At 45.9% G+C, this 14786-nt stretch overlaps 1 protein-coding gene across 2 annotated transcripts in view; it reads left to right on the top strand.

Annotated features, from left to right (window-relative positions):
- Positions 1-14786, top strand: part of PRKCB (protein kinase C beta) — a 244098-nt gene that overhangs the window by 204741 nt on the left and 24571 nt on the right. For both annotated transcript variants that reach the window (XM_037910079.2, XM_037910078.2), the window contains exons 14-16: positions 837-917; positions 1226-1333; positions 11447-11587. In XM_037910079.2, coding sequence (XP_037766007.1) covers positions 837-917; positions 1226-1333; positions 11447-11587 — 330 coding nt within the window. The remainder of the gene's footprint in view (positions 1-836; positions 918-1225; positions 1334-11446; positions 11588-14786) is intronic.

Here is a 14786-nt window from a genome sequence, read left to right as displayed (position 1 = left end):
ATGCCTTTCAATTGAAAATTGAACGATTATATCCATTTTAACTCCAAAACGGTCAGATTTGTAAGCAAATGTGATGCTGCACAGTTGTGGGAGCTTTTTTTCTTTTTCTTTTTTTTTGTTTTCTGGAAGTTTGAGCTATTTTATGAAATAAAAATGCAATCTAATAGCTTCAAATGTTGAGAATTTTAATTACTAAAATTTCATAAGCCCTTTTGAAAGATATACCTCTACTGAATATACCTAGAGGGCCAAATTCTGTACTGTTACACCAGAGGAACTGCAGAGAAATCAGTGAAATTAATCCAGTTTTACACCAGTGTGAATGAGAGTAGAAGTTGGCCTAATGTTTCTAATTGAAACAATATTGTATCTGTAGTGATGAACCTACAGTTGTGAGCAAACCTGATCACTCTGATGGATCGTATTATTGTTCTCTCTTATCACGCGTTGACTTTTCAGGCAATATCGCAATTTACCTGGCTTCTTGGAGCTGAAGCTCATAGCAGGCTGTATTTTAGACACTGTGTGTTCTGTATTTTTTTTTTTTAAATCAAATACATGCTAGTTGAAAAACCAGAGGGAATGTTGTGTTTGTCCTGATGTCATACCTCTGCCATGTTAATGAGCGCTGTGCAATGCCGACTTTCAAAGGTGTTGAATACCTGCCAGTGCTGTCGATTTCAACAGCGGCTGCAAGTACTCATCACTTCTGAAAATCTGACCACAAATCAATATCCCTGTCCTTTTGACCTGGACCAACGCTTGGAATTATTTTGCATTGTGCCAACTGGCTAATAATTGAAGTGTTGTAATCCTGCTGTTTTTGTTGTTTTTAGATAATTGCGTATCAGCCCTATGGGAAGTCGGTGGATTGGTGGGCATTTGGAGTTCTGCTCTATGAAATGTTAGCTGGCCAGGTAATTGAATTGTAATGGATTCCCATGGGATTTTGTTAAATTCCATTGAGAGCAGCTGTTGACGAGCAATTTGTTTTGTCCCATCAAACACTGGGAGGGGGGAAGTGCTGTGTGCTTTGTGCGGTGCTGGGGATCAAGAGTCGTGGATCACAGCCATGGGGAGAGGCTGCAAATCTGAAAGAGATCAGTCATGAAGAGCCCAGAGAAATGAAAGGCGGCTGACTTCCTACCTGAAGATCATAGACACAAACATTATTCCAAGAACAATGATATGCCACTTGATCTGTCTTCTTTCTCTTCCTCCCTAGGCGCCCTTTGAAGGGGAAGATGAAGATGAACTTTTCCAGTCCATTATGGAGCACAACGTAGCCTATCCCAAATCCATGTCCAAGGAGGCTGTGGCAATCTGTAAAGGGGTAAGGGGCAGCCTTGGCTTTTCGCATGGGGCAAAGAATGTATGGCTTGGTTTTTATGCAGCTAGGTGCAGAGTTGCACATGCAACTGCATGCCTAATTCAGGGTGCTCTCCCTGCAGCGGCTGTTCCACATAGTGGGACCGCCCATACAAATGGCTAATAATAGTCATTTGTGAGCAACTTGTGCGCACAGGCCATGGTTATTGAGCTCAATACAGGAGTAACTGGGTGAAATTGCTTGGTCTCTTTTATACCAGAAGTCAGACTAGATGATCTCATGGTCCTTTCTGGCCTTTAAAATCGATAAGTAGCTGTAAAAGGGGCCGTCCTGCTTGCTCCCCCCTCAGGCTGTGATATCGCAGTCCACGGGGGATTTGCATCCTGTGGCCGCTCTACGTAACAAGCTCTGGCGCTAACGTCTCTGCCTCCGGGGTGAAATGCTGCCCGTGAGTGTTCTGCCTTTGACTTCGATGGGCTCCGGGGTTCATTCTGGACATGAAAGCATACGGGTTCTAGTGGCTCACCTTTCCCTCGGAGGGCATTAGGCAGTGCTGTGTATTCAGTGTCCAGTTGCCAGCCATTTTGAACAGCTGCAGCAGAGAGATTGTGCCACCTCAACGTGTCTCTTCCAGCCCACCCCTCACACTGCTCATGGGGTTGGGCGCCTTTCCCCGTTCTGTGCGGGAGGGAGAACGTGCCTCAGAAAGCAGCTGCTTTCCCCTTCCCTTCCCTGGCTTTCTCCCTTCTTCCCTGGTGATTTACTGTGCCAGGCCCTAGCGCCTCCCTGGGAAGAGGCAGACTCCTTGTGCTGCGGCTTCTCCCGTTGATTGGGAGAACACCTGCTGTGTGCTGCTCCCGTCTGCTCCGTGCGGCGTGGGGGGCACAGAGGCCCCATATCAAAGGGGAGCGTAGTGTACAGCCCTGCCAAGGCAAAGCAGTGCCAGTTCCTGGAGTAGGTCCCCCGGCCCTGGGGGTTTAACAAGAAGATCCATTCTGATATGGTGTGGGTACCACAGGCTGTTTACCGGCCAGCCTCTTCTGCACGGGGGCCTCTCTGTTATTTCATGCCTGTCTCAAAGAGTTTTAAATACCTGTTGCCTCTTTGTCCCACTTCGTCGTCCTGCTGCTGTCACACCAGCAATCCTGGCGGAAGGTAGCATGGGGTCAGCCCGTGTTGGTTTGAGCCCAGCCGTGCACCCCCCACCCCATTCTCTGCTTTCACTCCCTTTCCATCAGCCCTATCTGTGCCTTTCGGGCAAACAGTCCAAGTCTAGTTCCCAGAGCTCTGTGGCTGTCCTGGCTCGGCTGTTTCTGCACAGCTCTCCTCTCTGATATTGATAGGACCCTGTGGCAAGAGAAATAAAGGTAAAACACCATCCTGTGCTTAATCGGTTTATTAATGGGTCTCCTCTCCTCTAAGCAGTTCCAACACGTTCAGAAGCAGGACCAAACTCTTTATTTTCATTGCTGTCTTAGGCCAGGGCTACGCTACCACGTACTTCGGTATAACTGGCATCGCTCAGAGGTGTGAATAAGCCACCCGCCTGAGGGATGTGCGCTACACTGACCTGAGCACCAGTGTGGACGGTGCTCCCACCCCCTCTCACGAAGAGGGGTTTATTGTGCGGACAGGAGAACTCTCTCTCATCGGCAAAGTGTCTGCACCAGACACACTACAGCGGCCCAGCTGCGCGGATGTAGCACTTCTCATGTAGACTAGCCCTTGGTGGTGGTACGTGGACGTCGAAGGGCGTGACCTTGCAGCTGAGGGTGTGGGGATGCAGCAGTCTCCAGGCAGCACTTGGGCATGTCTTTGGGGTTTGGGCTGCTTGCCTTCCAGTTAAGTGGGAGTGGTGGGGGTGAAATGTGGAAGCTGAAAACAGGCACCAGACTTGGGACCGTTTATCCAGAGATCCCTCTACCACACTGAGTGGCAGCAGGGGCAGTTCATGAATCTGTATAGACTTAAAACAATATAAGGGCCAGGATCTGGGAACCTTCATAATGATATTTCGAACTAATTTTAAGGTAGAAAGTAAGGCCAGAATCCTGCAAATTTAAGTGCCCGTACATGTATTTTGCAGGATCAAGGCCTAATTTTTCCTTATCAAATGGCTTTTGCAATGAGACCCTGTATGGAGCAGTGTCCTGAGCTGGGAACCAGCCCTACAAAGACTTAAGTGCATGGCTAACTTTGTTTGCACCCTAAGTGATCAAAGCACATTAGAGTCTTGATGTGGATGTTTATTATTCAGGTTTGACCCCATTCCTCAGTCAGCCAGAACTCAGCTGTAGTCCAAGCTCTCTGAGCATTAGATTATTGTGTAGGGTGCTTGCTTTATTTTTAAAAACTTTTTATTTCTTTGTTATTTTTAAAAATGTCAAGCTGTCTGTAACTCAGAAAGTAGCACTTGCCCCTGTTAGTGGAAAACAACACAACCTGCGATTAATATTGCTGCTACAGCATTGCGCAGCTCCCTCTCCCTTTGCAGCAGGACTCGCAGCGTGTGTTACCAATGGGAATACCGGCTCTTTGGAGGGGAAAAGTTGAAGTGCTCCAGGTTTTAAGTGGGTCAGGGGGAAGTGATTGTTTTCCAGGTCACTTGGCAGTCAATTTCAGTAAAAAAGTAGCAGGCCAGTAAAGTCTGTGTATTAATTTAGAAGCCATCATATTAATCTGAGCAGGAGTTTCTGCCAACTTGCTGGTTGTTAGTGGGGGGAGGAGGAGGCTATTTCTCCAAGTCTGGCAGTAATGAAGAGAGGAAGATGTTTTCTGGTGTTATGCTAAACATCATTATCCCCACAGTGCTCCAGGGAGTAACACTGGCGAGTGATTAGAGATCGGAGCAGTGATAAATCTAGCTGTCTGCTTTATTTTCTGTCACATCAGTCAAAACCTGAATGCTGTAAATCGACAAGAAGAGACCATGATTAAAACATCTGCAGGATATAGCTGTAATGGCTTTTCTCACTTCTGGCAAATATGAAGCTGCATGGAAGGAGATTTAACTGTGCATACAAGTCTGGTCTCCTTTGTAAATTCTTTCTTTTTTGTCTTGTGTACTTTGTGTAGACAACAAAGTGGTGGTTCAACACACATATTTTTCTGAGCTAAAAAGATACAAGGGACATTGCATTTTTCTCCCATTGCTCCCTGCTCCCCCACAAAAAAACCGACTGCAATTTTAAGACGCCTCAGTAAGCTGAAAAGACAGCCCTTGTCCAGACACATTAGAGGGATCGGTATCTTCAAGTTAATGAGCATCTAAGTCTTGTTACTTTTCCAGGAAAAAGTTTCTAACATACAAAAACAACCCAGTTTCAATTAAATGAAAAAAGCTATTGGAAAAAGCTCTGCCTGTAAACATGAAAGGTTTTGTATATCTCAGCCAGGATGTCCAGGAACAATTGAAGGGAGATTTTGTTGTCCCTACACAATTTTAATCGTATGTGCTAGTGCCAGTCATTATTTAGTGTAGTCTTAGATGTGGCTTTGGGAAGTCAGGAGATGGAAAGCAATTTCACACAGAAGGCTCTGTTTCTGCATGAGCCAAATGGTAAATGTTGATCAGATGCACTCACTGGGAAACAAATGGGATACTTAACTGCGTCTTTGACTCTTCATTAAATGCCACTTACTAGATCAAATGTAATAGTGCTTTCCCTATTAGAGTATCAGCTGGATCAGGGTGGAGGGGGTGTTTTAGGAGAAGAAATCTGAGTTGTTTTGAGGTGGAGGCGGGAAAGGGGGAGGCAGACGTAGTAACTATTGGTTTTATTGTGTATAGCTCTCTTTGTGCAATCCATTCACGCTAAAGAAACCAGAAATGCTGGTTCAGCTCTCAAAAGCCAGCAGTCTTGCTGGGCAGACTCCTGCCATCAGACCTGCGTCCTAGATGAAATGACAGGTTGGTCTTCCATCCAGACTACCTGGCATGTGACAACTACAAATATACCCCTTCTCTTTTTGAGGGATGCATTCTTGTTTGTGACCCAACTGGTTTTCATAAAGCCTGTGTTTAGTGGATCACATGTGCACTCTATCACTGGCATAAGTATAAACTATTTTCTTCCCATCTGGAGACTTTTGAATGTGCCTGAACAAAGTCACTGTTTCCAGGTGAACAGATTGCCTGTGAATACCAGGTCCCTCTTGAATCTCTGTTGATAGCAAAGGCAGGAAGTGCCATGGCTTTCTCAGTAAAATCTACAGGTATTTTGAATGGTATTTTCAATGGCTCAGATGCCTGGGTGAGGAAAACATCATATAATATATAACTAGCACATTGTTTAGGTCATTTTAGTGGTGTAATAGATACATCAGGTGATTCCACATCCCACTAACCCTATGATCTATTGGTGACAAGGATACTGAAGTAACACACAGTATCTAATATTTCCAATGGAATCTTTATCTTTTAATAATGTTGAAAAGCTGATAAAATGTTTTTTGTCTTTGTTTGTTTGGGGTATTTTGGGGTTTTTAAGTTTTTTAACATCTGTTTTAAGTGACCCTGATAATATGGGAAGATTGCCCGGGAGGATACATCACTGGGGTGATGTGTTTGTGCCGTGCTGTGGTGACATGCTGAATGCCATGGCACACTGCACGATGTAACACACCAGTCCAACAGGCTTCATGCAACTGACTAATTCTGCAAGTGACCATTCACAACATTCTGGGATAGTCAAAATTTTCCAAATTTTGAATTCTCAAAAACCTATTTTTGTCAAAAAAAATCAAATTTTGATGCGGAACTTTCAACCAGTTCTGTGACAGTCTGTTTGATCCTAATGCTGTCTTTGCTTTTCTTTATGGCTGAGGGTTCAGCTCAGTTTCTATTATCCCAGTTTACAGGGACACAAGTTATTGCGACTATGTTCCAACCATGAGAAGCTGGGAAAGAGATAGATCATGGCTTTCAACTGTTTAGGCCTGTGGTTTTCTTTTAAGTGAGGTTTCCCATCTGTTTATCTCTTGGGATAACTGGCAGATAATGAAGACATTAGAGATGCTCTCGGTAGGTAATGAATAGGCAATGAACATACAGTGGAGACAAACCCAGCTTTCAGAACAAGACACCATGGTACACAAGAACTGTAAGTGGTAATCTCCATATTAGTGACATGTCTAGTGCATGCAATGAAGTCAATATGTTGCCTGCATGTCATGTGAGCCAGACACTGAATTTAGAGGGGGGCAAAGATCTGTTCAGGCATTTCCACCTCCCAGTGCTTTAAACAAAGCCCTCAAAGATGTAGCTCCCTTTGCATCTCCATTGGCTAATTCTATTATAACTTGAGAAGTTAAGGCCCCAGGTCAGCAAAACCCTTAGGGTACTTGGTTGAGAATTTTGCTGCATTAGGACTTGAATCAGTAGAAGCTGACCACATAGTCAAGATAAGAAATTGTTTGTTTTTCCTAGACTACATAGTTGTTTCTTGAAATGTACCATGGGCCTTGAACATGTGTTGGTCTAATACAGTCCTCTTAATCTACAGTGATGTGTTGTATTCACGGCATTAGTGTAGGGATTAAACCAACTTGTTCCTATTTAATACAAACAATGCCAATGATTCTCTTCTTTAAGTCAGGAGACTCACTCTGTAGGCTTCATGGGCTTCTGTATAACAATAGCAGATGGTGACTTCATGCTAACATGAAGAATAAAAGCACAAAAGGAAACTGGAAGATTTAATTTCTGGGTGCATGTATCAAAAATACAGAAGAATAACTGCATCACAATATAGCCCTGTGCAGCAATGCTGACAGGTACATCAAGTAGAAAATTAATCTTTTATAATTCATTAGCCAGGGCAAGCTGTTCAGAATGTGGTGTGGATTTGTGTTAACTTTGGGAAATTGTGTGTTTAACAGGGAAATTTAAATTTATAAATTGTATGTGTGTCTGTGTATGTGTGTTTGTATGTTTGAAACAACTACCACCAAAAAAACAGCAGGTAAACTGTAAGATTTTGGCTAGTAAAACCTAATTAGTAAATTAATGTAAGATATATTTACTGCTGTGTATGAGAAGCTGATTGTAAAACAACAGTAGATGCAATGGAACAGATGCTAGTTCAAATTTTAATGTGCGCCCCTACAATAGTCAAATTTCTCTCTTAAAACAAAGATCTACCTATGCGTTAACATCCAGGTCCCAATCTAGAGAAATTTTAGCTCCATCAACAGATTGGCGAACGCCAGCCCCAGTAGACAATGCATTCAGCCTAATACCGGCTGTGGAAACAAAACAGTTATTCACATCTGTTATTAGAACTACAAAAAATCCACTCCGTGAAATTGAAAATTCTCTCCCTAATTCTTCAATGTTAAATTCTCTTGTGTGAGGAGAGCATGATAACTTGGTGTGCGAGGAAAGAGATAAGGGAAGTCAGGGGATTGTCGTGTAGGAAGGAGCAATGCTGAAAGGTGAGCGAGATTTCCATACAAACCCAAGTAGGCGTTGAAAAACAGACATTTTGGCATTTAAATTGCGACCATCAGATTTTTGTCAAATCTGAACTAGAAGCATATCCCGCTGGTTTCTCAGCGAGATGCCATATTTCTGCCATACTGCCTCCACAGGATCTGATCCAAGTCAGTGGGCGCTGAGTAGGCTCAGGTCTTCAGAGGAGTCACGTGGCTGAAACATGTCTCGTTTCTAATTCACTATTTGAAGTGACTCATCCTGCTTGGCATTTTCCCTGCTGAATTTTATCTGTAGGAGTCCCAGTGCTTGATGTTTCGGCCTAGGCCCTGGTCGTGCCAACACACACGTGCTTAACTTCACTGCCATGAAGAGTCCCATTGACTTCGGTGAAGTGAAACATGTGTGTGAGCGTCTCCAGGATCAGGGCCCAAGAAAGAAGACCCCTCATCTAGCTCTTTGCATGTTGGCTGGATGTAATCCAAGGTGATATTGCATGTGAAAATCAAATGTAGAGATGGAGAGAGACAAATTTGATGAAGAGTTCTCAGTGGACATTGAGCAGGGGGTTGGGCTAGATGACCTCCTGAGGTCCCTTCCAACCCTGATGTTCTATGATTCTATGACGTTTTAGAGTCTCAAATTGTAGAGGAAATGCTTTGTAATAACTTCCCATTGATTCATAGATGACTTCTCTCACTGTTGTGATTCAACTGGCAGGATTTGACTTATCAGCGAGGGTCTGATCCAGAGCCCTGTGAGGGAGATGGAAAGACTCCCATTGACCTCATTAAGAGTTGGCTCAGCATCATAATGAATATAGTGAATGCCAGAGCAAAGATCTGAAACAGGGAGTCTCCCACTGTTTGGCACTGCATAGAGTGGAGGGGAGCCAAAAGAAAGCCACGCAACAGCCTCCATCTGGGGCTTTTGACCACCAAGAACAGCCCCCTCCCTGCCATATGGGACAGGTGGTGTGACCCATTCTTGTACTTCTAAGGCTCGTTCACTCTGGTAGGGGAATAGAGGAATCCATATCAAACGTTAGACAAAAACGTGACTACATTTTTATATATAAGCTATTTACCCTACTCTTCTGAATGAGCAGGACATTTTTGCTTTTATTACATCAGCATAGTTTATTACAATGTAATTTTTATTCTTATTATTTATTAATTTTTACAATGACTCGAATACTTCAATATCAAATAAGACAATAGTATCCATCAACAATAATGAGTAAGTAAAACAGCTTCGCTTCCCCCCGCTCTGAGTCCTATCATCAGTGTTACCCTTTTTCTTCCTGATCCACCTCTCCCCCTACCCAACCACAGCTGTCCTGTGCTCCTGGCAGCCACAGTTACAGCGTCTCTTCTCTGGCAGAAGGGGAGGACGAGGGAGTGATGCTGTACTGGACGGACACCAGTACCACTTCCTAAGCTTGCTAATGGGATGCTGTGATCCTTGCCACTAGCAAATGAGCACATCTTGTCTGGAAGATGATTGAGCCAGATCTCAGAAGCCAGGGCCCACTGCCTGACACTTTGCTACTAGCTGCTGGGATTTCCAGAGCTGATGCCGAAGCCATAAACGTTATTTCAGTAGCCACTCAACCTCTGGCACTGAAGGGGTTAACCTGGGCTGGTTTCCCAGCTGACTGGGTAATGAATACACTGCCACTGGCCACAAGGGTGGTGGTTGGCTCCAACCTTTTTACTTCACTTTACATTTCTCTTTCCATTTTTTAAAAAAATATTTTATTTTGCAGGCTTCTCCTTGCCATTAGGTCTGCATGGAACTTTTCTTTTAAGATCAGTCTCCCTGAGCAAGTTTATGTGCAATCATGGGTGACATGATTGATTTATGTCAAAACATTTGCAATGTCCAGAACAGAAGCCCTTCTTGGACACACAGGTTCTGCTACATTGCTGTGATGGACTCTCTGCGGAGGGCGAAATTCACCCCTGACAGAGCGGCCAGGTCCAGGTTCCGGAATCACTTAAATCCTGCTTTCACCCAAACAGCATTGTGAGTCCTGTGTACACCTCTCAACCCTCCCTAGTTTTGAGGGCTGTCACTCATTTTATTCCCAAAAGTTACCACATTCCACACAGGTAAATAAAAAATGGGGCGACACCACATCAGGAAAAGAGCCAGGAATCAGAAGCTTTAGGAAGAGAGGCCTTGACACTAAAAGAAGCAGCTGTTCCCTGCGTGGGTGGGGTTGTGTCCCCCTCCCTTTGGGCCTTTAAACATAAGACCATAAGAACAGCCAGACTGGGTCAGACCAAAGGTCCACCTAGCCCAGTATCCTGTCTGCCAGCAGTGGCCAGTGCCAGGTGCCCCAGAGGGGACGAACAGAACAGGGAATCATCCAGTGATCCCTCCCCTGTCGCCCATTCCCAGCTTCTGGGAGTTTTGGCCTTTGTCACACCTGGCCTCCCAGATTTGGCCAGTAGCAGGTTGAGAGCTGTTCTTTGTCTGACCTGCCCTGGGAATTGGCAGCGTGACCCAGAGAGAGAGAGAATTTGAATCTCTGTCCAAGGAAGGAGAAGGGGCAGTGGAGGTTTGCCAGCTGCTGAAGTGAACGTTCTCCCCATGAAGTGAGGGGGAATTATGCATATGTGTCATGGAGGGGGTGGAAGGCAAAGGACTAGGCCTGTCTTCCTCCCTCTTCCTGAGTGTTGGTCATTCCCTGGCCTTTTCCAAGCAGTTCCAAGGTTCATAGATTTGAAAGGCAGAAGGGACCATTGTGATCATCTAGTCTGACCTCCACAGCTGGCCACAGATTGCACCTTGTGGTTCTTTCACTGAGCCTACTAATGCGAACAGCTGCATAAGTCACAGCTAGTAACAAGCAGGAAGTGGTGGTGTCCTTTTGCAAACCCAAGTCCCCGTGCTGTAGAACAAGATTTGCTGCAAACTGGTCGTGCTCTTGGAACTGATTTGTTTTAACTGCCCTGCTTCTAATGAAGCAGTCCTTTGTTGCAAGAATTCTGTTCATATTCTCCCTGCTTATCGACATTTTATAAACCTCTGGTATCTGCATCTTATCTCAGAACATAACCCAAACAACACCACCAGGATATTAATGTTTACACGGCTTCTCTGAATTCCCTTACTCTTCTCTGCTTTTCTCACTGGGTCTGTGAAAAGATAGGATGACAATACATCCCATTTTGACCGGGACAGTTCCTTTTTTAAGCCCTGTCCCAGCCTTCCTGAAATTTTTGGCAAAAGTGAGCATTTGTCCCATTTGCTCTTGGCCAACTTGATCAGTTTTTTTTTTTGTCAAAAAGGTGGAGTGTGGTATGGAGGAATGCAGGGGGCGGTGGTGGGGGAGGGGTGAGCAGAGATGCCAGCCCCTCGCAGGGGGGAGGCAGGGCTCTGGCCGGGGAGAGTGCAGGGGGTGCCCATGGAATAATTTAGAGGTGACTCTGTCTGGGAATCCTCGCTGTGTTTCTGGGCCCTGTTGTGGGGTTTTCTCTTGAGGGACGTGGTTTGACTCTAGGTGACCCAGCTTGTCACTCTGTGCCTGGCCGACTGGGTCACGGTGTAACGTTGGCCTCAGCCGCCTCTTGTGCCCATTCGATTGGTGGGATTTTCTGAAGCAGTTTGGCTTTTTGTCAATGAATGTTTCGTCTTTTACACTCTCTCTCTCTCTCTCTCTCTCTCTCTTTAAGCTAATGACCAAGCACCCTGGCAAACGCCTGGGATGTGGCCCCGAAGGGGAGCGGGACATCAAGGAGCATGCCTTCTTCCGGTATATTGACTGGGAGAAACTCGAGCGTAAAGAAGTTCAACCTCCATTCAAGCCAAAGGCTGTAAGTTTGATTGTATTAAAGTGTCTCTCTCTCTCTCCTCTCTCTCTCTCTCCCACACACACTTTCTCTTCTCCCCGCGCTCACACAGAAGCATATGTGCAGATGCTACTTTCCTTACCCACTCGATGAATGTATCCCACACTTACTTTATATATTTAGGAGATCCCACGCCCGTAAAGCTGGCACATGTCTAGCAACCATCCTAAGAGAATAAATCATTCTGCTTAGCATCTTGTCTTCAGAGTACAGAGGTAGAAATCCTGTGTGTGTTGGCTCAGGGATCTAATTGCATTGCAATACCTCTCAATTCGTTATCACACGGGTCACTCTCTCCTGTTGTTCTCCCTCTGAAGTTTAAAAAGTCTCTTTCTAAACTGCCTCTTAACATCTAGCTCCGCAACATATGCCAGGTCTGAATTGGTCATGAAGCAGCAATTCACTCACCGGCTTCTACCCCAGGTAAAGCCCAGGTAGTCTGGAGCTTGAATTGTGTATGAGCATTAGCAGAAAGCCAGAGGAGAATCCTTGTGATAAGAAGAATCTAGTTGTTTGCATTGTTTCTGTATTTCTTCATGCTGGACTTTGCTGGCTGGGGTGCAGATTATAGGTACTGGGGGGTGGGGGGGGGGGGGAATGTGCAGCATCTATTGCTCGATGTGGGGTCTAACCTCTGAGAGGTGAGGCTGAGGTGGGTATGCCAATGGTCTGAAGACTATTTAGCTACCATGGGTAAGAGGAATCGGTACTTTGCTAGCACGTGGCTGGCACTGAGAGGCAATTTGAGCAGCCAATAATGCAGCATGCGTTTCAGTCTGTATAACGCCTTGCGTGAAGCGCGAGAGTCGGAAATCAGAGGAGAAAGGAGACCTTTTGAATAACAAAATAGGCCTGATGTGAGAGGAAGGATGGCCCAATAGTTAAGCACTACTCTAGCTCTCGGGGGACCGTAGTGTTCCCGTAGGACCTCTCTGCCTCAGTTCTCCACTGTACAACGTGCATAATAGCAATGCCCTGCCTCAAAAGTGTTCTGCGAAGATAAACGCATTAAAGATTGTGAGGGGCTCAGATACTACAGTGATGAGGACATATCAGTACCAGAGAGAGATGGATCTCCTGCTCCTCTGTCCCTTTGTGCAACGACCACATGGCAATAATTGATCATCGGCCATCGATGTGATGTCGAGAAGCTAAAGGCATAACAGCCCTATTACAGTCTACTTCCTGGAGTCTCCAGCTTTGTCCTTAAGTTGCTCACTTCTTTGTGTGTGTGTGTGTGTGTCCTGCTCCTCACTTGTCTGTCATTTCCTGGGTCAGATACCTGCACTCTGCGTGATCCCAAAGTTAAAGCTGATTCTCAGGATTGGGGTTTTGTGTTCAGTAACCTCGCGTTGAGCTGGAAGGAAGCTCCCTCTGGTCGCGAGTCCATCCCCCTGCATTATGGCAGACGTGATTCAATTATCCCTGACCCACTCCTGATAAATGTGCCTCTGGGTCTGACTCTCTCAAGTGAAGGAGGATCCCAAAGTCCTTTGTTCCCTCCCAGTTTCAAAGGCTTTCCCCCTATTTAGCCCCAATTTTCCTCACTGCAGCTTAAGGCCATGCTTATTTTTGTGTCCTCCGAGATGGAGGATTGTCAGTCTTTGCTCTCTCAGTAACATCCCTCCAGGACCTGTCTGCCGCTGTCCTAGCTCTTAGTTGTTTCGCCCCAGGCCCTGACCCTTCCCTCTCTGGTCTTATCGTCCAAACATTTTATTAGTCTTGCTCATTATACTTTTACCTTTATCCTGATCTCATCACTGCTGCTTCCTCCACAGGGCCAGTTTCCTGTCATGAAATGTCCAGACTTGCTTTTCCCCTGGCTTACCTAAGAACTGGTTCCCTCCGAGGAGACTCATTTGCTGTTAACAGCATATGTAATGAATGCTGGAGGAAATGTGCCCTATGTGCCCGTAGGATACTATTTAGCGTTACATATCTGTGGTTAAACACCAATCTTCTCTAGCAGCCTCTTCCCTTTTAAAGCCGATTGCCTGACTGTTCAGAATGGAGAAATTGTCCAGCAGGTGGGCAAAGTTAGCACCACCCCAGCTGCGTGACGGCTTCCCAAATGCCACACTCATTGCCTTATACAGTATTGCCAAGACTCCGGTTAGGGCCACAGGAGTGGTCCCTGGGAGAACGGATTCTGTTCCCGGCTCTGCCACAACCCCCGTGTGACCAGGGACACCTCTCTGCATCTGCAGAACTGGGATAATGATACTTATGTCCCTCCTTGTGCTCATTCATTCCGAGTCTCCCAGTCCCACATGGGCCCTGTGGACCCCACCAAGCCCTGGAAGGACTCTGGCTTTCCACCATGTGCTCTAACATAATTATGTTTAAATTACTATTGAATATTTACAAAGAACTCCAGCTTACTGAAGTCTTGTCTGGGAATGAAGGAACTCTACTCTCCTAGGCATGGGAATTCAGGCACATCTGACCCAAGATCTGCTGCTGTGGGATTTGCACTCTGACCGTATTCCCAAATGTCCCATTCCCCACAACTACAACCATACTGGACATTTTGAAAATCAAGGGAGCAGGTGACACCTGGGTGAGGATTATCCAAGAAGTCTAAACTGCTGCCTTGTGCACCATGGCTCAGAGGGGAGAAAGCTGTAGGTCGTACACTGTGTGGGAAGAGATTTCTTTGCTGCTGTCACAGCCCTGGTAAAGCTTCCCCTGCTAGACACTTACCAGGCAGCTGTGTTTGGGTCCCATGCACTGGACCCTTGGTCTGGCTAGGTTCCAGCATCATCTTTCTTTGGCCTCCATGGCACACTTCCTGAACTCTGTCTGCTACCCCTTTGCTGAAGTGGGACCTTACTGTCCAGCTGCCAGGACCTCTGCTGACCTCCCACAACATCCTAGTAGCTCAGGCCCGCTCTTCCCCAGAGCTCCAACCGTGTGTTCACCGTTCACTTCTCCAAGAAAGTGTGAGAGTTGAAGCACATAACATGCAGGCTAACAAGGGTTCAGAAACCTGTCTCTCTTTACACAGCACAAGAGCTATACAGATCCAGACAAACCAATAAAACACTTGCACCCCCTTCCCTGCCTCAGTTTCCTCACCACTCTGGACTGTTCTTGGGGCTGAAGTGGGAGTCCCCTAGCGTGTCCAGGATCCTTCCCCTTCTCCTCCTGCACAGCCTTGCTT

The sequence above is a fragment of the Chelonia mydas genome, chromosome 10, assembly GCF_015237465.2.
Source record: "Chelonia mydas isolate rCheMyd1 chromosome 10, rCheMyd1.pri.v2, whole genome shotgun sequence".
In the NCBI taxonomy this organism is placed as follows: domain Eukaryota; kingdom Metazoa; phylum Chordata; order Testudines; family Cheloniidae; genus Chelonia; species Chelonia mydas.
The sequence above is the reverse complement of the archived record's forward strand: the minus strand, read 5'-3'. Positions and strand labels throughout refer to the sequence as shown.